Genomic DNA, 24,586 nt, shown 5'->3' with positions numbered 1-24,586 from the left:
TCATGAAGTTCTAAGAAATAACTTATTTTTCCATATACAATACAGGGGACTCTGTGGGGCATAAGTTTGATCCCAGTAATGTTATTCATATGTTTTTATGTTTTAATACTCTTTAAACAATTGCGGCAACATTTTTAAATAAATGGTTGAACTATGGAGACAAGCGCGATTTGTTACCACACCCATATCCAGTCTGGTCCCTGAACCAATAACCTAGTAATGGGTCTGAAGCCAAAAGAAACTGTCTGGATGATAGGAAATTAATTTCACTAGAGGGTTATTCATTATTTGCAGCAATTCACATAGCTAAAGTTAGCATTCATGTTAAATGTGGGATTTTAGGGCTTACTTTCATTGCTGAATATTTCATGATGAATGAATGGGGAGGGGAGAGAGATTTCTAGTAGGGGTGTGTGCTCTGCTCCACAAAACTGAGGGTTCGTCGGAGGTCCGCTGAAGGTCCGATCTCGTGGAGCAGATATTGGACGGTTTTAAAAACGGCGGATTCCCGCAGTGTGGAGTAAAGGCCATTCGACGCTCTGAAGGTATCCAAAGTATCCAAAGGATTTTTAGGCTTCATGAGGGGTCATTTTAACTTGATGGGAGGGAGGGGTAGTTTTGAGATTGACATCTGTGGCTAACCAATAGCCACAGCATCCTCCCTGCCCCCCCCCATCAATCACAGTGCTTAGGGGGAGGGATTGCAAATGTCCCCCTGCCCTGGAACTCATTCGTTTGCAAGCTTGTGGAGCATTAGGAAGGAAGGAGGAGAGAAAGAGAGAATCATTGAGAGAGAACTCCTACTTGCTTTGCTGTTTACAGTCTGTCTCTCTCTCTCTCTTTCTCTCTCTCTCTTTCTGCTTTTCTTTGATTCTTGTATATGCTAGTTCTTCTTGTTTTCTCTTTTCCAAGTTCCACTCCCTATATGCACTTCATCTTCTCTCAAGAGAGCTTGCAGAACTTTAGGAAACTAAATCCTCCTACAAAAATCAAAGTCCCCCATCCATGTGTGTTGACTTCAGTTTAATTGTTGTAAACCACCCAGAGAGCTTCGGCTGTGGGGCGGTATATAAATGTAATAAAATAAATAAATAAATTTGTGCCATGTATCATGTCTAAATTATGGGAGTTGTGTCTGAACGTGAATGAAGCTACAACCAATTTTCTTCACTTCTTGAAAAATTGATGTTGGCTGAAAGGAAGGATTTAGGGGGAAATGGCTCACATTATGAAAATAATGAAAACCATTCCATGTAAATGGGTTGTCCCAGGAACTGATGATGACTGCTGCTAGGCAGTGTAGATCCATACAGTCTCATAAGCCAATATTAGAATATGGAAAAGAATCGTGTCAAAGGCTGATCTGGGTACCGGAAATATGAATGCAACTCGGCTGAGCATAAAGTCAAGAGAAGAAGCGGCGGCAACAGAAACATTTGCTACTGCTAGTATTAGCAAACAGTCACGGAACACAGCAGACCTCTATTTTTATAAACTGAAGATGCACAACTGTGCACCAGCAAAGTAAAGGATAAAAGGTCCTGTGCAATTTCGTGTGTGTGTGTACGGGGGGGGGGGAATGTTTTGAGGGGTTTTTTTTGTTTTGTTTTTTAAAACTTCCTATAATCAAGGGATGAAGGGATCTGCTTCCAACTTGACATAGATAAATCCCTACTTAAGAGCTACCAGGGTGCCAAGTTTCCTCTCTTTATTATTAAAAATGACAGCGGTGTTTTTTTAAAAATAATTTTAAAACCTCAAACTTTTAAAAAATCCTAAAAAGCAAGGGATGAAGGCATTTACTTCCAACTTGGCATGACTAAATCTCTTCTTTAAGAGCTCTCACAGTGCCAAGTTTTATCTCTTTACCTTTAAAAATGATAGAGCTGTAAGCATTTTGGTTTCCCATAGACTATAATAGGGTGGTTATCCGAAAACAGAACAGTTCTCTGATGGGTAATTCGATGGGGTGGAGGGACAAAACCATTCTGGAAATCAGAGCAGAGAATCGCCTCATTGGAGCACCACTCTGATATTAGGCACAGAGCAGACCCACTCCACACATCCCTAATTTCTAGTGACTTTTGGTGGTGGTGGTGATGGTGGTGGGTTTAGTGAATTCAAATATGGCTTGCCATCATTGTTGAGTTAATAAGTGTCATTGCCACGACACAGGCTCTGAACAACAGACCTGGCCGCAGCTACTCCCTGCTCAAGCCAAGCACCACCGCTTGATACGCCTGAGGCAAGGGATAAAAACCACCTTCCTCCAAACTGTGTGGAGAAAGGGGTTAAAATGGAGAAGGATTTTACTATATAAAATAAAACACTGTGAGTTATATGTGCTGAGGTGAATTATTGACAGAGTGGGTGTTAAATGAGTAAACTTCAGATGATAAATGCCAAACAGACATCTGGGATTTTTATGGTAGTTAAAAACAAAATAATTAAAATTTATTTTTAAAAGTTCACAAGTTTTGTTTCAAATAAAATATTTAAAAACCTTTTTGAATCCTTTCATCCAATCCTTTCACTCATTCACATACACACTTTCGTTTTTCTCACACAATCAATCTTGAACTTTCTTTATTATCAGTATTGATTAATATACATCAACTACATGCACACCACACTCTAAAGACACCACTCTCTACACTGACGCTCAAATTTCCCAGAACTTAAGTACCCTAAACACAGAGAGCACTAAAGACTCTAAGAGTACCTAAAAAGTCCCCCACAATCCCCTCAGTCATTCCCTTATATATCACTCCTCCCCCCTCCTCAGACATTCTAACTCCACCCACTCAGGCCAATATTCTAAAAACCACAGACTTACAAACTGCAGACATACATTTGGGAACTGACTTGTGGAGTGTAACGCCACAGTCATCCCTATTGGGGTATTGTGTTCAAAATTAAGAAGGAATGCTGCTGGGCATTCTCATCACCACTTGAAGTGGTGGCAAAGGCTTTTTATTGGAGGAAGAATAAGAAAACCTCAGCTATCTCATCAATCATCCTGTTGCCTCCAAAGTATTAAAATCAATCAAGCCCATGCAGGTTGTTCCAATATTCATGGGGCATTTTCATCCTACCCTCTGAAACCAACAACAAATAATAATAATAATAATAATAATAATAATAATAATAATAATAATAATAATAATAATAATTTGGATTTAATATTTTGGCCTAGCAGTGATCTGGAAGTACAATTGGTCTTCTAGTTACTGAACTGTTTCAAGCAAGATCTGGGAACACTGAGCATCTATCTCCATAAAGCAGTACAGTCTGTAGATATCATTTAGGTTACTGGTTCCCTGAGGAATTAGCTGATGCTCTTCACAAACAAGGCTGCAAACATTAGCTAGCAGTTCAACCTGGAAAAGAGCCAGACATGGCAAAACAAACTACTATAAGCTGACAAGTGAGCTCACTCACCCAGTGCTGTTCAGGTAGCTCTGTCCAAGGCTGCATTCTTTCAGCTGGGAAGATGGGTTGAACCAGAACGCTGGGATACACTGATTATTACTGTGTCTTTCATAGCCATAGTCACTGAAGAAATTAAAAACAAAATCTTATTAGACAGTTTGCCATGAGTATGTACAGTTGTATTTCTCACATTTTGTATTCCACCCTTCTTCCAAGGAGATTGGGATGGCATGCCTAGGATTTTATTCTCCCAACAACCTTGCGAAGCAGCTTAGGCAGAGAGATATTGACCTGCTGAAGGGTACAGAGGGAGCTATGGAGATGTGTACCCAGGTCTCTGTGGTGCAAATCCAATACGCCATTTTCAGCTACATAGAGGGGAGGATTGCACAACTATGTGTCAGATGTGCAAGCAAGGGAGGAAGGGAGAAAAGGATGGAGGCTCAGTCAGCTTACTGCCATCTCCTATCCTCACATTTACACATCTACCATATGGTGATGATGATAACAACAACAACAACAACAACAACAACAACAACATGTGACTCCTTCTCTCTACCACCAGAGATCCTGTTTCTGGTAAATGGAATTTGGACTGTCATATTACCTCTGAAGAAGCCCAGCCATGACCATCAACAGCTCTCCTTGGTTTCTCACAGAGGTCCTTCCTAACCATGCTAGCTTCAGGCTGGGTTAATTGTGGAGCCCAATCCTGGGGAATGTCACAGAAGTGGATCCAGGACCACCCCAGGAATTCCCCCATTTGCTACCACCCCCTAGCAGCAGATCTATGCCTATAGAGCTTTCTGTGGGTGTCCTGGGAGCTGTGAGTGTACTGGAGTGGACATGCCAGCCCACTGGCAGAGCTCTTCTTTGCCCATGGAGTGGCATTTCTGCCCCATGCTAACCCCTCTCAGCCAACCTCTGGTGGGGGTAAGGATTGCTCCATGCTCCATAAACCCTCATTTTAATAGGGGCAAAAGACTTAACCCTGAGATTGAATTTACACAAACAAGCCTCTTCTTCTTCTTCTTCTTCTTCTTCTTCTTCTTCTTCTTCTTCTTCTTCTTCTTCTTCTTCTTCTTCGTGATGGTGTACTCTCAGGTACACATGTGGAAACATTTTAATGCAAACCTGCTGCTTACATGGGGACAGCTGAAATCATTGTTGTGATCCCAACTGCCCCTTGTCAAGCCTTCATGGGGAGAGGATCAACTGTGGTCAAGCAGAAGGCAAGACTAAAGCTTTCCACTCGATTGCATAGAAGAAATGCTGTATGAAATAAGCAACAGGGAGAAATAGCTTCTGTGAATAAATAATCCTCAACTGATCCATGGACATGGATGAAATCATGGCAGTATTTCATAATAGCCACCCCATTGTTGAAAATATAATGTAAGGAAGGTATTTTGGAAGCCAAGATGAAATAACAAGGGACCCTGGGGCATTTCACACAGCAATATCAGACATGATGTCATGAGAGTGAACATAATTGACTGAGTGTTGTTTATGAAGTTTCTGTGTCTACAGAGGATTCAAGAAGTAGCATAAGGAGCAAGAGTGGAGTTCATGACCCTGGCTGAATCCCATGATTCTTTGGAGGGCAAACATTTCTGAATCGCTTAAAGAGGATCAAAGATTCCCTAATGTTTTTCGTCTTGGTGTTAAAATTTAATCACTCTCAGCAACCCAACTGTGTGTGTGTGTGTGTGTATGTGTGTGTGTGTGTGTGTGTGTGTGTGTGTGTGTGTGTGTGTGTGTGTATATATATATATATATATATATATATATATATATATATATATATTAAAATGCCTGGTAGTAGCTTGGTAATTAAAAATGTTCAGGAAGAGCCACATGTTGCCCAAAAGAAAGAAAGAGCCGCATTAATATTAAATAACATTAAATACAACATTGCTGAATGCCCTGAAGGCCGCAGACTCGTTCATTAACTTCTGGTAAATGTATATTAAAAACACAAATGCTGCCCACCTTCCCTCTTGAAAGCCCCAGGGTTTATATGTTAGAACAATTATGAAGTCCAGCTGCTGCTCTAGCTTGCTTTGGAAAGCTTTCTTGACAAGGGTAAATAAAGAACTAAAAGGAAGGAAACTTTAAGCAAGCATTTTAAGGTATAGTATAAGACAACTTGCATCAAGGGAGAGAACTTTGCTACTAGCCCCCTAAAGGTGGATCTGATACACATGTGTTAAAGATCCCCAACCATTGATGGTGGCTGCAATGCCACCTTTTCTCCAGAACCTCCACTTGGTGCTTCTGGGGTCCAGAGGCCACTGTTGTGAGGTTCCCAGCTCCTCTACTCTGGAGCAGGTAAGACAATACTATCATAGTAGCCCCGAGGTCAAGGAAAATAGCTATCAGAACTGGTCAAAGCCAAGCTCTCCTCAGCTTCCTCCACAATGAATGGCAGGTAAAGCTGGGTCTTAGAACTTGGAGGCACTGCTCTGATCTGTCAGGGAAACTCTGACTTCAGAACTCTACCTTCTGCCTGTCCTTCCTTTCCCCAATCCTCTCCTGTCTGTTGCTCTTGTCCGTGCCTATCCTCTCTCGGACTTTCCTCACTTTCCCACTTCAGCCTTTGGATAGTCTCCTCCACTCATCACTCTCCTTCATCGACCTTTTCAAGTACCTTCCCCACTTGCCTTTCAACTTATTCCCCTCCAGATCCACCCATTCCTATCACTTCTACATTTAGGGAATAGAAACCAAATGCACAGTTACAAGATGGGGGACACTTGGCTCAGCAATACTACAAACGAGAAAGATCTTGGAATTGTTGTAGATCGCAAGCTGAATATGAGCCAACAGTGCGATATGGCTGCAAGAAAGGCAAATGCTATTTTGGGCTGCATTAATAGAAGTATAGCTTCCAAATCATGTGAGGTACTGGTTCCTCTCTATTCGGCCCTGGTTAGGCCTCATCTAGAGTATTGTGTCCAGCTCTGGGCTCCACAATTCAAGAAGGATGCAGACAAGCTGGAGCATGTTCAGAAGAGGGCAACCAGGATGATCAGGGGTCTAGAAACAAAGCCCTATGAAGAGAGACTGAAAGAACTGGGCATGTTTAGCCTGGAGAAGAGAAGATTGAGGGGAGACATGATAGCACTCTTCAAATACTTAAAAGGTTGTCACACAGAAGAGGGCCAGGATCTCTTCTCGATCCTCCCAGAGTGCAGGACACGGAATAACGGGCTCAAGTTAAAGGAAGCCAGATTCCGGCTGGACATCAGGAAAAACTTCCTGACTGTTAGAGCAGTGCGACGGTGGAATCAGTTACCTAGGGAGGTTGTGGGCTCTCCCACACTAGAGGCCTTCAAGAGGCAGCTGGACAATCATCTGTCAGGGATGCTTTAGGGTGGATTCCTGCATTGAGCAGGGAGTTGGACTAGATGGCCTTGTAGGACCTTCCAACTCTGCTATTCTATGATTCTATGACTTACAGCTGCAGCTTGCCTGGAGTGCTGGGCTGGCCCTTCAGCCACCTCACTCTAAACATTGCTGAGGAAACTGAAGATGGCAAACCTGGCTCTTCTTCATAAACCCCTTGAGGGGAAGGGAGAGCCAAGTTAAGAACTTCTCCAGAAAGGGTGGGTGGAGGAACTGTTTTTTGTCAATTTCAGCTGTGGTGTTTAGGATTGAGAGAAACAGTTCCTAGAACCAGTTCTGTGAAGAGGACAAGATATACCAAATGCAAAAGCCTTACTTAAAGAGGCTTACAAAATCTGAATCTCTTCTTGGATTTTTAGGTAAGGAATTATCTGGGTTTACTTCACTAGCAATCCACTATTCTTCTGTTTTTTATTTTTATTATTCAGACTGCATGTGCAGTTTGACTCAGATTTCAGTTCATTTCCCCCCATTATGCATGATTGATGCACACCAACACATATATGAGTTGATTAAATCAGTGCAAAAGGGAATGTTTATGTGGTTACACAATAGTATTAAGGTTCCTTCTTGCTCTGCAATTTAATCAAGGTACATGTGTGCACAGGCACACATTTTCATTGATTAAACACAGCAAGCAAAGCTCCGTAAGTAGCCTGCCCATCCTAGCGAGTTCAAGATCTGCAGTCAGCAAACAGGAGGCTTTTATGGGAGAGGCATGGGGAAGTTTAAGGGGAAGTCTAGAAGGCAGGGCAACCTAGAGCATCCAGCTCCATGAGAGGGAACCCCAGCTGAGCATCTCAGCCCCAGTGATAAATTGTCAAGGTAATAAGTGGTTAGGGTGTGGCATCAGGGCAAGAAAGCCAGGGCAGTTGACCCTTCCCCCATACTAATAGAGTTTTCCAGGTCACCTCCGGAACTGGACATAAAAGCACCAGAAGACTTCTAAGAAATGACTGAAAATATGATATGGCTTACCATTCAAAATCCCACTCAGCACAGATGCAAGGTTCTGAGACAATAGTTCTTGAGTAATCTCTCATCAGGGCGCACCATGCCCCTGCCTTACGTTTCTTATAGATCTTCCTCTCTCCCATGACGCAAGGCTCACCCTTTGAAGCAGAACAATGGCCAGTTAGAATAGAGAAGGGAACCCAGATTAACTCTATGCATCTCTCTCGGATGCTTAATTTGTAGAAGAGGCACGGGTTCTTAACCTTTCCAGGAAACGTCACTCCAAGACCTTTACAGAAAATGTGGAGTCACCTTACTGCATTGGGTCTTTTATTTCTGCAACCTCCAATTTCTGAAAGCAACAAGACTGAAAACGGAACAAAACAAGGAAACCTAGAATTCTATCTAAATGTCATGTTTCCTGTCTGCTTTCTAAATGGCAATTTCCAAAGTTATAAGAAAAAATAAACCACAATTAATTGAAAAAAATGTGGAGATGTAGTGGGAAGGAAATACTGCCTATGTATTCTTACAGCTAGCCTGCAGTCCCAGAGAAAATAACAGATAACAGGTTGCATGGCCTGATATGGGATTCTGAGCTGCTTCTGAAGTCCAGTTTCCTTACTTAAACACAAATGCTCAGTTTAAGTTAAACAGCAATCCTCAGATCAAATCCTCTGTCATAACTGTAATTCCATTCCTAGGATATCTTATCATTAATCAAGTCATAACAGCCACAGTAATGGTTAATCAGAATCAGTGTCAAGTGGAGACAGCAAAAATGCCTAGTATTTCTTTCTTGTAGCTCCTTCTTGTTCAAGCCCTTATGCAGCTTCTTTTGACTCTCTTGCGCACGGGTCCTTGCTTTCCTGAACAGTGTCATGAGAAATCTGAGAACTAAAGCACCCTCCACCCATTGCTTTTTTAATATTTTTTTGACATCCAGTTACTGGGTTGGGTGGGTTGGGGGTGACTCTCTAACATTTGTGTAGACTTTCTGCTATTCAGATTTCCGTAGTTCCCCTCTTTCAATTTGACAGAAAAAAATATTACTTGGATCAATCATCATTCCTTTGTGATGGCACTTAAAGCTAGGAACATGGACACAAATTTTCCTTTGGGAAGATACAAAAGGAAAGTTCTTTCAGTGCAGTAGTACCTGGTTATGTAGATGCCATGTCTGGAAGTCATCCTTGGTGCACCTCCGGCTAAAGATGGATTTGTAATCTACTTTCACTAGTTGCCATTCAGAACGGAGACTGAGATGGCCAAAGATTCTGAGTATTGTTAGGGTAGAGGGGGAAGGGAAAGGGATGAAAGTGAGAGATACATGCCATTAACCCCAGTAGGAAATATTTCTTATACACAACATGAATATGAACCAACATGAAAGTGGAAACTTAGCATTACAATTCCAGAAATCATTAGAGGAAAATACATCGCCAGACCTTCAAAAACAAACAAACAAAAAAAGATGGGTTAGACATTCCAGGCATAGGTGTTGTTCCAGATACACAGAGTGGGACAAGTAATAGTTATTAATTCCTATACAGAGTTTAGATCATTGCAATGGTGATATATTTTATTGTCTTCTACAGAGAAGGAGCTAAGCTGAAATTGTCTTTTCATCTATCCTATCTTGTTGATAGAAATTTTGCTCCAAAGACCATCAGAAATGGTAAAGTGACTGTTCCCCTCATGCGTGCTGCTTTCTCCACCTACTTTGAAATTGCCAACCATTTGGACTAAATTTTACTTTATATCCTTCATATTGACAGTTAGAATTTCATGTCTTATAATCAGGCACAATTCACAGGAAGATCTCTTAGCAGTTCCCATTCATTTCAAAAGGGCAGCATCCCCAAATTTTGTGCCCTCCATATGTTTTGGACTACAATTCCCATCAGCTCCAACCAACATAGCAAATAGTGACAGAAAATGATGAGTTCAAGTCCAAAACATCTGGAGGCACGGGCCAGGGGAAGTTACCATAGGACTTTGATAGGATAATGTCACATTGAATTGTGTCCTAAGCTTTTCAGCTGTTGTCTGTTAACTATACTGAATGGCAGTAATGCTTTAAACATTTAAGTAGTGTAAGTCTAGAAGAGTCATGAAAATATTGGGCTCTATCACAACTATTTTTTCCTCTGGTTTTTGTCTGCATTTTTTACCTCCATTTCACAAGCGCTGCAAGGACTCCCTCACAGATGGTCCCTTTCACGTGGGTTTTCGCTTGTTTAATTAATAAATAACCCCAGATAGACAACAATAGGGAGCCTGGTTTTGATCTTGTAACTGCCTGTTGTTCATCATGCTAGTGGTTATTTTCTTAGTAAGGAAGGGCTCTTCCATCAGCTAGAACCATACTTCCATAAGGGTGGGCGGCTGGAGCAGATGAGAACACTGATACCAGTAGCCATTTTGAGAATATAAACAAATCTTGACAAACTCTCCCAGGGGTTGAGGAGCTAGGAGAAACAAATCAAGCTGTTATAATATTCTCCTGGAAACTGAGTCTCAATGAGAAGGTGTAAAAAAGCCAGGCTGAAATGGTGTTTTTATTATCCATGTTCATTTTTATGCCAAATGAACATGCCCATGTAAAAACCCTCACAGTGTGATATTTATCTGTTGTTTGAGAGCAAAGAGTGGGTTATTTTTCTCCCTGATTGGTGAATTGTATGATCACCTAAAAATAGCCCATTTTCCTCATGATGTTTTTAAAGGAAAGGGAAAGGAGGAACGGAAACTGAAAAAAACCTGTGACATTAAAACATAAAATCTCTCTCTCTCTCTCTCTCTCTCTCTCTCTCTCTCTGTGGGTGTGGGTATCAACATAGATGCACACTTCACAACTTTAGATTTCATAATTTACCTATCTTGCTGAAAACCAAGAATTTAGATGCACAACTAGGTTTGATTTGAGTGAGTCTCCTTTTGGGATTCTTGATGTTATAATGGGAAAAGAAAATATACTGGGATGGAACCTAAGTCCCAGTTATGTGACTAGGAAAATGGAACTCCTAATTATGTCCTTGGCATAGGAATAGTATATTAATTCCCCCTTGGCTCAGGGGGGCAATATCTAATTCCACTGAAAGAACTAGTTCCATCAACAGAATGATCATGTTGGATCCAACCGACTGATCAATTGTAAGCCGCTCCAGGTGCCTTTTTGGCTGAGGTGCGGGATAAAAATACTCTAAATAAATAAATAATAAATAAACCGACAGCTCATCCTTTTGGCCTCAGGTTTGCTGATGATAAAGAAAACTGCCACCAACAATGCAAATATGATCTTTGGATGAATGTATACTCAAGGCGTCATTATGCATTATCAGTACGAATGGGTGCCTCGGGCAGCAAAATGTCTTGGGCTGGCCTAGACAGAAACATGATGTTCAGATGGGAGAAAGGTATATCATGATATACATGAAGATTTGCTAGCCATCAATCATACTAGTTCTAATAGGTTTTTGTGGTTTTTTAAGTGAGTGAGTGAGTGAATAAGTGAGAAAAGTACTCTTCAGGGCTTCATTATTTTTCACATAGGCCAGATCTACACCAAGCAACATATAGCACTATGAAAGCAGTATATAAGAGGCAGGAGCCATACTTCTGCTTTATAGCGGTATTGAAATGCACTGACAACTGTTGGGACCCATGACACATACCATATATTGCTTTCATACGGCTTTCATAGTGTTATATCCTGCTTCATGTGGCTCCTGCTCCTTATTTACCACCTTCATACCACTTTCATAGTGCTATCCTGCTTCGTGTAGATCTGGCCATAATCATGTAAAGATAATTTCAGGTTTGACACCAGCCACGTCCATATTGGGGCAAATGCTAAGGTACTGGAAGGGCTCACAGCTGCTGAACTCACATGACTACCATGTCAACTAAAGTGTTTCAGCTGGGTAGTGTGGTGTCATGCTGAGTTCATTCCTTGTGCATCTGCAGCTCTGCTTGGCAGTGGGACCACCACTACCATGAGCATACTGGCTGACATCATAATATAGCAGCACTAGCCAGCGCATGCATGTGGACTGGGAACTCTGTTCAGGACCACAGCCTTCCTGCCATCAAGTAAGGGACAGGGGCAGGTGTCACCTGAACTGCATGAACTGAATTGCAACCATTATCTCACCCTATTGCATTGAATCTGCACATTAGGAAACCAGCCCAGTGTTGATTTACTCAGAATCAGCTTCGTGGCATTAAAAAAAAAATCCTCATTTGTCACTTACTAATATGTTGTATTGTGTATCATTGATTATATAGTCAGTCAGGCAAGGATCTATCTACCAGCTTATAAGTACTGTTACGCGATTGATGGAAGAACACCGTCACATTTTCAACCCAGTAGTCTGGAAAGTCAATAGGAAAAATCACTATCGATTTCTCAGCTGAGCAGGACCGAATTGGAAACCACTGAGAAACAATAAATATGGAAGCCCAGATGGTATTTGGACAGAGTCACCTTGCAAAATGTGTACTTTTAGCAAATATTCCTCACTTTGGGCTGCAGAATAATATTTTACAGCACAAGGAGCTGCCAGTTTTTACATTCCTCAAAACCAACTGTTAAACCCCATGAGCATCTCAAATAAATTATGAGAACTTCTCAGTCACCTCAGTAGAAAGCCTAAACTTTCAGCCTTTTACGAAAATGAGTCACGGATGGATGCCACTAAATTATGAGCAATTTTTTAAACACAAACCTGGGGAAACGCTGAGAATCATCGGCAGATTTATGAGGAAGTCATTTCAAAAAGGTCAGCGGCAACGCTGTTATAATTAATTCTTTCATTAATGTTTAAAATACACAATAACTTACAAATGCAATATAAAATCTGACCAGATGACCTTGTTGGGAATTAATATTTAGTATGTTGTTTTACCTTGTACCATAATCTAATGGTAATAGAGTAATAGTGATTTTCTCCTTTTTTATTTCCCTGTTGAGAAGAGCTTATTTAAAAAAATTAATTAATCACAGATTAACCAATATTGCAATACGGAGCTATTTGTGATTTGTTACATGAGACTGTTTTCTCAGGGAAACATCCAATACCGCTAGTTTTAACCAGCTTCACTTTTCATCCAACATATTTCCAAACAAAAGGCAATCAGTATTTCCAAGTTGTTTGCATCACTCCAACATGAAAGCCTCAAGACTAAAAACAAACAAAAAGCAGCAGGAAATAATAAAATATTCATTTCAAATTATCAATTCTGTGGCCTTTCATCCATCTTTGCATAGGTCAGACAGGAGTAGCCCTAACATTATGTCAGTTGAGGCTACATGCCTCAGGTTGTAGATTGGGGTAATGCTAAATGGCGGCAAATTGTCACTTAATTGTCATCTCTTCAGATGTGTTTGTGGTCAGAATATATATAGTAGCTACCTAATTTCAGAGCAACAATTTATCTTGTGTGGACAGACAGAAATATTCCCTGCAGGGTAAATGTAAAATAGAGCTACTTCGGCTAGCATGAAGAAGCAGAACAAAACTACCTTGTTTTCTTATAGTAATTCCAGGGACTGGTATCTAAACACTTTCTTCTTCAATATGGAATCTAAAAATCCAACTAAGTTCTATTTGTTCTATTGTTATATCAGACTCTCAGTGAAATTGTAAGCATCATTAAATAAAAACAAGACAATGGAATCGTACTTCTGTGAGATTGAAGAACCCCACTGTAACAAGGCACTATCTGAGCAGGACTGAATTATTTTCTTTCTCTTTTTCTCTGTCTCTCCCTGTCTGTCTGTCTCTGTCCCTCTGTCTGGATATTTAAAATAATCTGTTGATGGTTGATATAATTTTTTAGATATGTATTTGTTCAAGTATTTTATATACCATTTCTAGGTATATCACCTCCCTAAGTGATATAGATAGATATTAAAAGCACTGCACCATCAATAAAAAAATACAATAAAATAGATAATGACAGCAGGAACAAAGCCGCTTCTTTTAAAGTCCAGCATTATGCATTTTTCTTTTACTTTGTTATTCAATGCATGCTAACAAAATACCAGAGTGGGGTGGGGAATGAAATCATCACAGGATTTAAGTTATTTATTAAGTAGCTTTTTACTAATTTCTAGCAGATCCCATCAGGCTATATTCAGCAAAATAATAATAATAATAATAATAATAATAATAATAATAATAATAATAATAATAATATAACCTCTCTTTCAGACATTCTTTTTGTCAATGAACAAATGTTGATCCAGGAGCAACACAATGCTGCAAACCTGAATCTTCAGAGGAGACTTGCCATCACCATTACCTATTATGGGTATCACTAATTCGCCGCCACAAGGCCCAGAGTCACTACTTCTCTGGGTCAAATGGAGGTGAGGGACTTACACCTGTATCATCAGCAGCATACTGATGGTATTAAACTCCAAACCTCTGGACAAGATGAAATCTTGTGGCACACACCATGGGGTAGTATCACAGAGTTCTCTCTGAACAGCCTCTCTGATCTTGTCAGAAAGGACAGAAATATTTTAGCAGTCTAGTAACTACTTGCCAGCTGCCATAGTCAATTAATTAATCCTGATTAATGCTATAAAAGGCTGCAGAAAGGAATAATTGTGTCTACTAAGGTACAATTCCCTGTACTAATCATTAGGTGAAGATCATCGAAGATGGGTGCATGGCCAATCTCAGAAATCCATGGAAAGCAACATGTTTCCTCAAAAGGAAAAGATATAAAATTGGTAAGAAATCTGCATCCAGGATAACTTTTTTTTTTAAGCAACAACAGATTTTAGACACTCTGGCATTCTCCTGTCTCTTATCATGGCAAAGGACCCAATTTCTCTCAAATTGTTTTAGGAGATGCATGGGTACAACTCACAGCTTGTCAAACTAATATCCATATATTTACATTAGTGGGCACATCCAATCAAAATTCAACCCAAACAAACAGGACAAGATTTAGACTCCAATAAATCAAACTCGGATGCTATATTTGAACTGGCAGTATCCAAGCTGATCTGAATTTGTGAAGTTTTGTCTGGGGGAGGGGGGACAGTAGGAAACTAATCACAGCAGGCATTAAACGGCTCAGTCTCAAAGCAGAGGCAACCGAGGTTTACTAGATCATTTACTACCTGGACTACAAATTATAGAAGCAGTGTTGACAAAGGAAAAGGATTTGTTTCTTACTGCCACTGCCATACCATAATCTTTTATAAATGCTCCGTGATGCAATCTGTCAGCTTTGTTGCAAGTCGCATAGCATCTATGTTCTAGTCATCTCCCTTCCAACTTAAGCTGCTTCATGTCCTCTTTAAATCAATGGTGCTGACACAGGAGACAATGAGCTCCATCCAATGAGTGTTTTATTGCACGCTTGTTACTGGGCACTCACGGATTTCTCGGAGGTCCCTCACATGACGTTGTCTGCCCGTCGTGCCCTTTCCTCCCCTTCTGGCCTTCCTTATGCTACAAGAAAAACCAGAAAAAGTCCGGTTGCAACTCTCTCCAGCTGTGTGTGGGAGAAGCAGTGTGATTACAACGCCCGACTGAAGGGCCTAGTGTTCCTTGTTTACTTTCTGTTTTACTATATTTACTTCCTGCATATTTTACTATGCAGCCACATAGTATAGAGGAGAACACAGAGGCAGTTAACACACATGATCTAGATTCTTTTCCCTTCAACCCTGTGCCCCCTGCAGGGGTAGTACATGGTGGCCAATATTCATCAGTTGTTTCCTTTGGACTACTTCTCCAGGCTGTATTTGCAAGGTTGATTCCAGGTCAGGCTTAATATAAATCAGCTATATACATTACGGACAGGCACAAAAGTTATGGATGCAAACAATAAGCAATAGAGAAACCTGTACACATCTGTAGCCAGTAGGGCTGCCTTTATGAATGGAGGGTGATAGATAGAACATGAATAAAACATGAATTACAACTTTGAAGCCAGTGTAATGGGCTGTGTAACCTCCTGATTGATTTTTATTAGGATTTAGATGGAATTAGTGTTCAAGGAGGTCACTGGTTACAGTGAGTCAAAGAACCAGGATCTAATTGAGGCAGACACAGATTGAGAATCAGAGAGGGTGGAAAAGGAGCCAGAGTAAAATTATCTAATCATTGGCAAGATAATGCACACGAAGGAGAGGATGGAAATAAAGGAGATATAAAAGATGAAAGATGACAGCTTAAAGGAAGGTCTTCTAACCAAACATTCCATAATTCTTTCACTAAACAATAAACAGAAGCTGGGAAGAATTACTTAGAAGCCTTTCAGTCACTTCATTTAATCTATCCTGTGGCCTAGAGATTGTTGTCTTGAAGTTACAGAGTACTACTTCATTACTGTGCATATATCCCAGCAACGTAAATAAGACCAAAAATTATGGAGAGGACAAAGGTTGATGTATAAGGATATTCACAAAAGTAAACTAGTCATCAAAGAAAAAATGCAGCACATAGCCATCAGGGCTAGTAGCCATTGATAGCCTTCTCCTCAAGGAACTTATCCAAGCCCCATTTAATGCCATTCAAATTGGTGGCCATAACTGCATCTTGTAGTAGTGAATTCCGTAGTTTAATTATGCACTGTGTGAAGATGTAATTCCCTTTATCTGTCCTGAATCTCCCACCAATCTGCTTAATGGGATAACCCGATGTTCTAGTATTAGGGAAAAGTCCTGTCCACATTCTCCACACCATGCATACTTTTGTACACCTCTATCATGTCTCCCCTTAGCCTTCTTTTTTCGAAGCTAATTCTTCAATTGATAGAATATTCTTCTATCAATAAACTAACCTCTCTCTAATACCAAGCAATATCCCCAACATTAGATTCATAGGACAAAAAGGACCAAGGATCTCAACTGCTCACACCACAACAGAATTCTCCTTACTGCCACAAAAAGAAAGCCAAACCATCAGGATGCAGAGGTCCCTTGGGAAGAAAATCCAGAGGGCTCAAGCAAGTAAGCTTTAGTAAAGTGAAAGTCATAATGTAGGCAGGGAGGGGACAACGGTAATCCTGAGTAGAAGGAAATGTTTTCCCAGCCTCAAAAATAACAATTTGTTAGATGTAGTATTTCAGACTTAAAATAATATAACATCCAAATATCCAGAATATCCAAAAGAATATTCTTCAAGCATCATAAACCATCTCCATTTGAAATCCAAATGGACCATCTCTGCTTCGAAGATAATGGGGAGGGATCCTAGGGGGAAATTACTTCATGATTCCAAGAGGAAATATATTATCAGATTATATAACACTATGACAACATACAGAGATTTTATAAAGGTAGACACTGACTTGACTAAGACATTGAGAGCCCATAATTAGATATTTGCTACTTCATCTCGGCATGTCTTTCAGATATCTCAGCCTGGCTGCTTCATCGTCGTTTGAAACTTAACATGGCAAAGACTGAATTGCTAGTTTTTCCTCCTAAACCTTCTCCTCACCTCTCATTCTCCCTTACTGTCAACGATGTCACGCTTACTCCGGTCAAGGAAGCTCGTAGTCTTGGCTTTATATTTTACTCCTCGCTCTCCTTTACTCCTCACATCGAGGCAGTAGCTAAATCCTGTCGTTTCTTCCTGTATAATATTGCCAGGATTCGACCATTTTTGTCTGTCTCTTCTGCCAAGACTCTCGTTCACGCACTGGTTATCTCTCGGTTGGACTACTGCAACCTTCTTCTCTCTGGCCTTCCTTCGTCTCACATCAGTCCGCTGGTCTCTGTCCACCACTCTGCCGCTAAGATCATCTTCTTGGCCCGCCGCTCTGACCATGTCACTCCACTTCTGAAATCTCTTCATTGGTTTCCAATTCACTTCAGAATCCAATATAAACTTCTCCTACTGACCTTCAAAGCTCTTCACTGCCTAGCTCCTGCCTATCTCTCCTCTCTCATCTCACACTATCGCCCCGCTCGGGCTCTCCGCTCCTCTGATGCCATGCTTCTCGCCTGCCCAAGGACCTCCACTTCCCTTACTCGGCTTCGTCCTTTTTCTTCTGCTGCCCCTTACGCCTGGAACGCTCTTCCAGAACACTTGAGAACTACAAACTCAATCACTGCTTTTAAGACTCAGCTCAAAACTTTTCTTTTCCCTATAGCCTTCAAATATTGAGTTTGTTCTGACTTTACACTGTTGGTTTTGCCCTACCCTGTGCCTGTTTACACTTCCCTGTGCCTGTTTGCATTCTCCTTCCCTCTTTATTGTTTACTACAACTTATTAGATTGTAAGCCTATGCGGCAGGGTCTTGCTATTTACTGTGTTATCTGTACAGCACCATGTACATTGATGGTGCTATATAAATAAATAATAATAATAATAATAAATCATCTCAAGAATTGTTGTTGTTGTTGTTGATAATGATGATGGGGAGGAGGAGGAGGTCATTTGTGTGCATGGATCTGTTCAAGCTGACTGTAATAATTGTGAATGGAGAAGGAAGTCCCAGAAATAATACACAGACCCCAGAGATTGGGATAAAATAGGGCCTCTTTATTTAATCATGGAGATTCTCCCCTCCATGAATCTGTGCATGAACATGCGGGAATCTAGCTCATTTATCTTCAGGCAACTAGCCTGCCCATGAGGGTGAGCTACTTAGCTGAAAACAGGGGTCGGGTGACCCGACCCCCTTTCCGATTACACTTGCGTGTTTAGTGAGACCGACCCGCGTCATCTCCACTCAGGCTGCATAGCTGAGTAGATGAGACAAGCAGGTCCCCAAAGGCAAACCATATCCTGATATGAACGCTGCAAAGTCCCCAAGGAGCAGGACCTCTGGACTGCCAATCACCATCAAAGTGCCAGAGTGCTCGCTGTCCCTATTCTGACTTCCCAAAATTCCCACACCACCCTGCCATTTATAATTGACCTATTTCTCCTCCAGTTCTAAAGATTAGGTCCAGTATGGAGTAAGCGAAAACTTGTACATCACTTCCTACTCAGCCCCCCCTTCAAAGAGGATGACTGGTTATTCCCATAAAGGTTTGTAGGGAGGGAGGGTGGGGCCAAAAACAAAAGAGGCTGAGAACTGTGTGGGGTGAGGCTCTTATGCTGTTGACTCCACCCCACTGTACGAGGCTATACACATGCAGAGCACACACACGCTTCTGTTCCTTTTACTTCTGGCTCCCTCCCCCTCACAAAAGATGTCCCCTGCCCAAGGCTGGGTGGGGATCGGGTTTCTGTTAGCATCAAAATACTATTATTTGGTGCTGGCGGAGATCCTACCTATTTATTTTCATCATTACAGTAGCCACATATTACAAGAAAAAAGAGAAGAGACTTGCTTGATCAGACCAAAAGTTTGTCTACTACATCATTCTGATTTCCATAGTCAACAACCAGATGCCTCCGGGAAGCTTACCAGCAAGACATGAGGGCAATGGCCCCCTCCTGCTGATGTTCCCAGTGACTGGTACTTAAAGGCATATGGAATGTGGTGGAAGAAGCTATCTACACACTGTCTTAACTGTCTATTGTAGTTATTGTAGTCAGTATTTACTTATTTATTTACTACATTTATAGGCCACAGTATTTAAAAAAAAATCTGGGTGGCTTAGAACATAAAATAAAACGATTTTAAAAATAAAAGAAATAAAGTAGTAGCATCTCTGTTTATAGAGAAACTCTGTGCAATGGATCTTCAGTTGCCAAGATAGTTCCAGTTGGCGATGACAGAACCCCTTTCCCCATGGAGACTGTGTGACAGGGGGAGATGGTGCAGCTGCATGGACACAAATGCAAATATATATTTCAGGAAATGCTTGCATATTTCAAATGCTGCATTTGTAAAATGCATACACTAAAAAATGCCACTTTCAAAAATGTGGCCTATCAAAAAAAATTGTACATTTTGATCTTTAGTGCACCTTTGGAAGAAAATGCATATACGGATGTACACTTTTTAAAAAAATGGTGCACCCAAATGAGTGCTTTCCACATTCAAACAACAACCCCCAAAGGTCACAACTGGGAACAGAAATAAGGTAACTTTGTGTTGAAAATCAGAGAACCTTGACAAAATCAAGGTTTACTGGTTTGCCCATCCCTATTTATCCCATCTCCAGAACCTGAGTATGATAGGAGAATGGAAGTGTTTATACAAGTCTAGCAAAATCGCTGTCATTGTGGATGGTAGTATGAGCATAGGGTTAGGTTTGAAAAGACCATTGGGGGAAAGCATCTTCATGATCTTTCAGATATCTCAGAAGAAGCATCACTAAACCACAGGTAGATCTTCCAGCAGCGATATAACACTGAACTACCAAACATAACCAATAGAATGGCAGAATTACATCTAACAAGGCTATCCAGTAGTCAACCAGCAGAAAACGCTGGATTCAAAGGCAGCCTTGGTTATGCTACAGTGTGACAGAATTTTGGGGACAGAGTGTGACAAAGAGAGGAAAATGTTGGGATCTGGCATATATCTCCAATTAAGCTATTCCCTTGTCAGCTCTTTCAGTAGAATGCCTGCAAATGCATGAAGAAAGAATTTCCACCTAGCTGTGACTGGGGCCTCTCAGAAATAAGCGAAGAAAATGGAGTGGACAGGAGAGACCCAGCTGGTGAATACTAATTTATTTCAGTGGCTACAAAGAGGATCTTGACATCTTCTGTGTCTGGCAACTACCATGGATTCTGGAGACCTTTTAGAAAATGGTCATTCAATTGCTTAACAATCCAACAGGCACTTTCTTTAAAGGGTTGGCATGAGAGCGAAAACATAGCAAATGACATGCCAAGGAGTGATCTCAAAGCTACCAAATGACGCCAAGTGCAATTAGTGAAGTAATCTGCTGAACATATAATTACGAGGGGGGTTCTATTCAGGGCGGATTTACAGATTAGTCGGTTGGTTACGCCTGCAAGAAGAAAGGAAAAGACATTAATGGGATATCAAAATATGCGCTCACTGAATGACAAATCAAGGCTTTAGAAATTTGGTTCTCTTTTTTGTCTATATATATATATATATATATATATATATATATATATATATATAATGTTTCCAAACAGCTTTGCATGACATTTGCTTCAAAAGAATTCCCAGTTACAAGAAAAATAGCTCTGAACAAGCGGAGGGAGGGAGAAACTGAGCATTAATATTTAATGACATTTCCCCCCCCCCCCCCAAGCATAGCTTTCTTTCGGGTTTTGTTTTTTTACTTACTGATTTTCATGAAATGCTGACAGATTCTCAGCCTTGCAAACAGATGTTTTCATTCCGATCAAAACCAGGTACGGCACTGATAACTGAATGAACAACCCTAATGTTTTGCAGCATATTCTTATGTCTGCTTGCCTAGAGCTTCAGGTGCTTTCCTAAGGCCAAAGCCAGACTCTCGAGGTACAATGATAACATGGGGATGAAGGAAAGAGGCTAACTAAGTGCCTCTGAAATCTGGGCCAGGCTTGAAAACTGAACTGTGATGTGAAACCTCCATGAGCTCAATCACTCACCTTGTAGTCTCTTATTGAAGTATATTTGAGATAGGGCATGTTTCCATCCTGCAGTGGGCTATCTTTAGGGAACAGAAACCACTTCTAAGATGGCTTTCTTCAGGAGGCTTTTGGAACACAGCTAGCCAGCTGCTCATTCTATGTCAGCATTAGACACTGAACATAATTAAGTATTGGGAGAAATAATGATGTGAGCAATTAGTTGTATGATTGGCTGACTAACTATCTATGTAAATGTATATGGATTTAATATGGATATGTTTTAATATTATGTTAAGCAGTCTTGAATGCCATTCGGCATGAAGATCACATTCAATTTAAAAAACAAATAAAATAAAATAAAAAAATGAATTTGGGAAGCCAGGCTGTAAAACGGTAATATATAATTGGTACTGACTTATATATCCTTATCTTACTGCACACATATGCACAGATATAATGTACAAATCAGAATATCACAAATGTCCATCAGCAGGTATTCCCATCATTAGGATAGCTGGAAAAAGTGCAGCCTTGATTACAGAAATAGCTGGTGAGTGAACAGGTTAACAATTGCCTAGCCTGTTCGAATTAGTCCACATGAGTGAATATTTCAGATAGGGCCAAACTGAAACAGGTGCCTCAATTTGCCATCCACTTTTGCAAGTTGCAAATTGGTTTGGAATTTCCACAATTTTGGGGTGTGTGTGTTCTACAGTATTTTGGGGGGGAAGCCTAGCACAATATCTTGAGGGGGGGGTGGACTAGCAAGCCCAGATTCCTGGATTTCAAATAAAAGAGAGAGCAACTCTCTAGCCCTTGTAGAACTCAAAATATGAGGTAAAATGTTTAGGCACATTCCAGTCATTTTGTGAGAAATGGACATTTGTTTTCTCCCTTCATTTTGTGAGAACTGAGCTTGCTACTACCTTTCAGTATGCTTAGTGAATAAGCAAAATTGCATCTATGATCAACATTTGGTCCTAGAGACTAATATAGAGTGAAGAGCTATCTTCCTGGTTCATTTTGAACACCACATGCCTTTTATTTGATCTACCCTTGAGGAACAGTGATTACCACCCATAGAAAACAATTGAATTTTAGTGTAGCTGTGCTTGGGCAGGCAGTGGGCAGTAGGAATTATAGGAGTTCAAGTTCTTTGTAGCTCAGGGATTATATTATGTAAAAAACCCACCCTTTTTTGTTTACGGTGTTCCTAAATGTAAATATAAAAAGTGTGTCATTATACCATTATTGTACATGTTAGGAGGCACTGTGGCTGACTATAGTCTGGAGTCTCTGTTATTTATTTATTTATTTATTTATTATTTTATTATTACTGGGAGGGAGAGTAGTGCATGACATCACTGCAGTGTAGTCCAGCACTTTTAACTAGTCTGCTAAGTGTTTTGGGTTTTGTTTTTATTTTTTTAGTTTAATTTTTATTTATTTATTTATTTATTTATTACATTTTTATACCGCCCAATAGCCAAAGCTCTCCTAACATGTACAATTTAGTTGTACATGTGCCTCCTAACATGTACAATTGCCTCCTAACATGTACAATTTAGTTGCCTTCTAACATGTACAATTTAGTTGGGTTGGCTGTGAAGTATCCGCTCCTCTGATGCCATGCTTCTCGCCTGCCCTAGGACCTCCACTTCCCTTACTCGGCTTCGTCCTTTTTCTTCTGCTGACCCTTACGCCTGGAACGCTTTTCCAGAACACTTGAGAACTACAAACTCAATCACTGCTTTTAAAACTCAGCTAAAAACTTTTCTTTTCCCTATAGCCTTCAAATATTGAGTTTGTTCTGACTCTATACTGTTAGCTTCTCCCTACCCGGTGCCTGTTTACACTTCCCTGTGCCTGTTTGCATTCTCCTTCCCTCTTTATTGTTTACTACAACTTATTAGATTGTAAGCCTATGCGGCAGGGTCTTGCTATTTACTGTGTTATCTGTACAGCACCATGTACATTGATGGTGCTATATAAATAAATAATAATAATAATAATAATAATAATAATGAAAAGAAGGATATTTATCTTCATTTCTTTCATTAAATACTTTCTGCATTTACCTTCTTTTGACCTCACTATTTACGATTTTGTTCTTGAGTATGTGTGTGGGTGGGTGATGAGAGAGAGAGAGAGAGAGAGGGATTGATTTGATGTGTGTTTATGTTTTCTGCCTCTGTGTGCTGTATGCTGTAAAAGGGGAATCTTGTGTTTGCATTTGAGTTTCCTACCATGGAGATGATATTATTCTTTTGATTCTGGGAAGGCATGGAAGATCATTTCTACTAAAATATGTAGTGAAAAATGTTTTGCATTATTACTGTATATTGTTGATTCTGTGTGTGCAGGTCTCTCCGTCCGAGTGTGTGTGTATATTAATGGCATGTGCAAATTCAGTATTACGACCAGAGTAGGGGGTTCACTAAGGATGGCTAGCCCCAGGGCCCATTTATGGCCTTTATCCAGCCCTGGGCCAGAGAGTTGTTATTGAGGCACACTGTTCATCCTGCTGATGCTGGAGTCACTGGCAGAGCCTGCAGCTTTTAAAATGAGGAGTATTGGGGCAACCATTCCCTCACCTTCCCTGAAGCTATTTAAAACTTGTGTGCCCCAAAGGAAGGCAGACGTAAGTATGCCCAGGCCAGGGAGTTTGTGCCATCAGCACCTGAAAAGACCTTCAACTGGCTTGAGAGAATTATATTCTGGTGGTTGGATTTTTGTTTTCAGTGAGGTGTGGGGGTTTTTTTTGGGGGGGGGGAGATAGTATTTCTGCCCCCCCCCCCCCAGTATTTAAGCATTGTAAGCCACTTTGGCTGCCCCGGTAGACAGGTGGAATAGGAATGTAAGAAAGAAAGAAAGAAAGAAAGAAAGAAAGAAAGAAAGAAAGAAAGAAAGAAAAGAATGATTGAGAGGAAGCAGCCCCCTCCACAGTAAGTGCCCCCTTAGCCAAAACTCTGCTGAAACATTTCATTCTCATCTTTCCTGAAATTGTGTACCATATTCAGGGGGAAAATAACCCTCTAAATTCAGCAGAACCATCAATTTTGTGGAGGTTCAGGCCTAACCTGAAAAAGGCCAGAGTTCACATAGGTAAAAAAAATATTGCATGAAGTGTTATCGAAGCCTATCATCACTTCTTCTATTCTGAGGTGGACAGAAAGCGGCATTTGGTAAACACATTTGTTTCAATTTAAGTGAGATTTCTGGAGGTGTAGGTCCTTAATGTTCTTTTAATATACACGGCTTGACCGAAAGCACATTATGCTATGTGATTGCACGTTACAAAGGTCTTTTAATTTTA

At 40.6% G+C, this 24,586-nt stretch overlaps 1 protein-coding gene across 1 annotated transcript in view; it reads right to left on the bottom strand.

Moving 5' to 3' along the window:
- Window positions 1-24,586, bottom strand: part of SORCS3 (sortilin related VPS10 domain containing receptor 3) — a 526,629-nt gene that overhangs the window by 66,427 nt on the left and 435,616 nt on the right. The window contains exons 15-17 of the mRNA XM_063133247.1: window positions 8,954-9,071; window positions 7,819-7,952; window positions 3,442-3,555 (exon numbers count right to left, since the gene is read on the bottom strand). Coding sequence (XP_062989317.1) covers window positions 3,442-3,555; window positions 7,819-7,952; window positions 8,954-9,071 — 366 coding nt within the window. The remainder of the gene's footprint in view (window positions 1-3,441; window positions 3,556-7,818; window positions 7,953-8,953; window positions 9,072-24,586) is intronic.

This window comes from Elgaria multicarinata, chromosome 8 (assembly GCF_023053635.1).
Source record: "Elgaria multicarinata webbii isolate HBS135686 ecotype San Diego chromosome 8, rElgMul1.1.pri, whole genome shotgun sequence".
Classification (NCBI taxonomy): Eukaryota; Metazoa; Chordata; class Lepidosauria; order Squamata; family Anguidae; genus Elgaria; species Elgaria multicarinata.
This window is presented reverse-complemented; position numbering and strand designations above follow the sequence as displayed.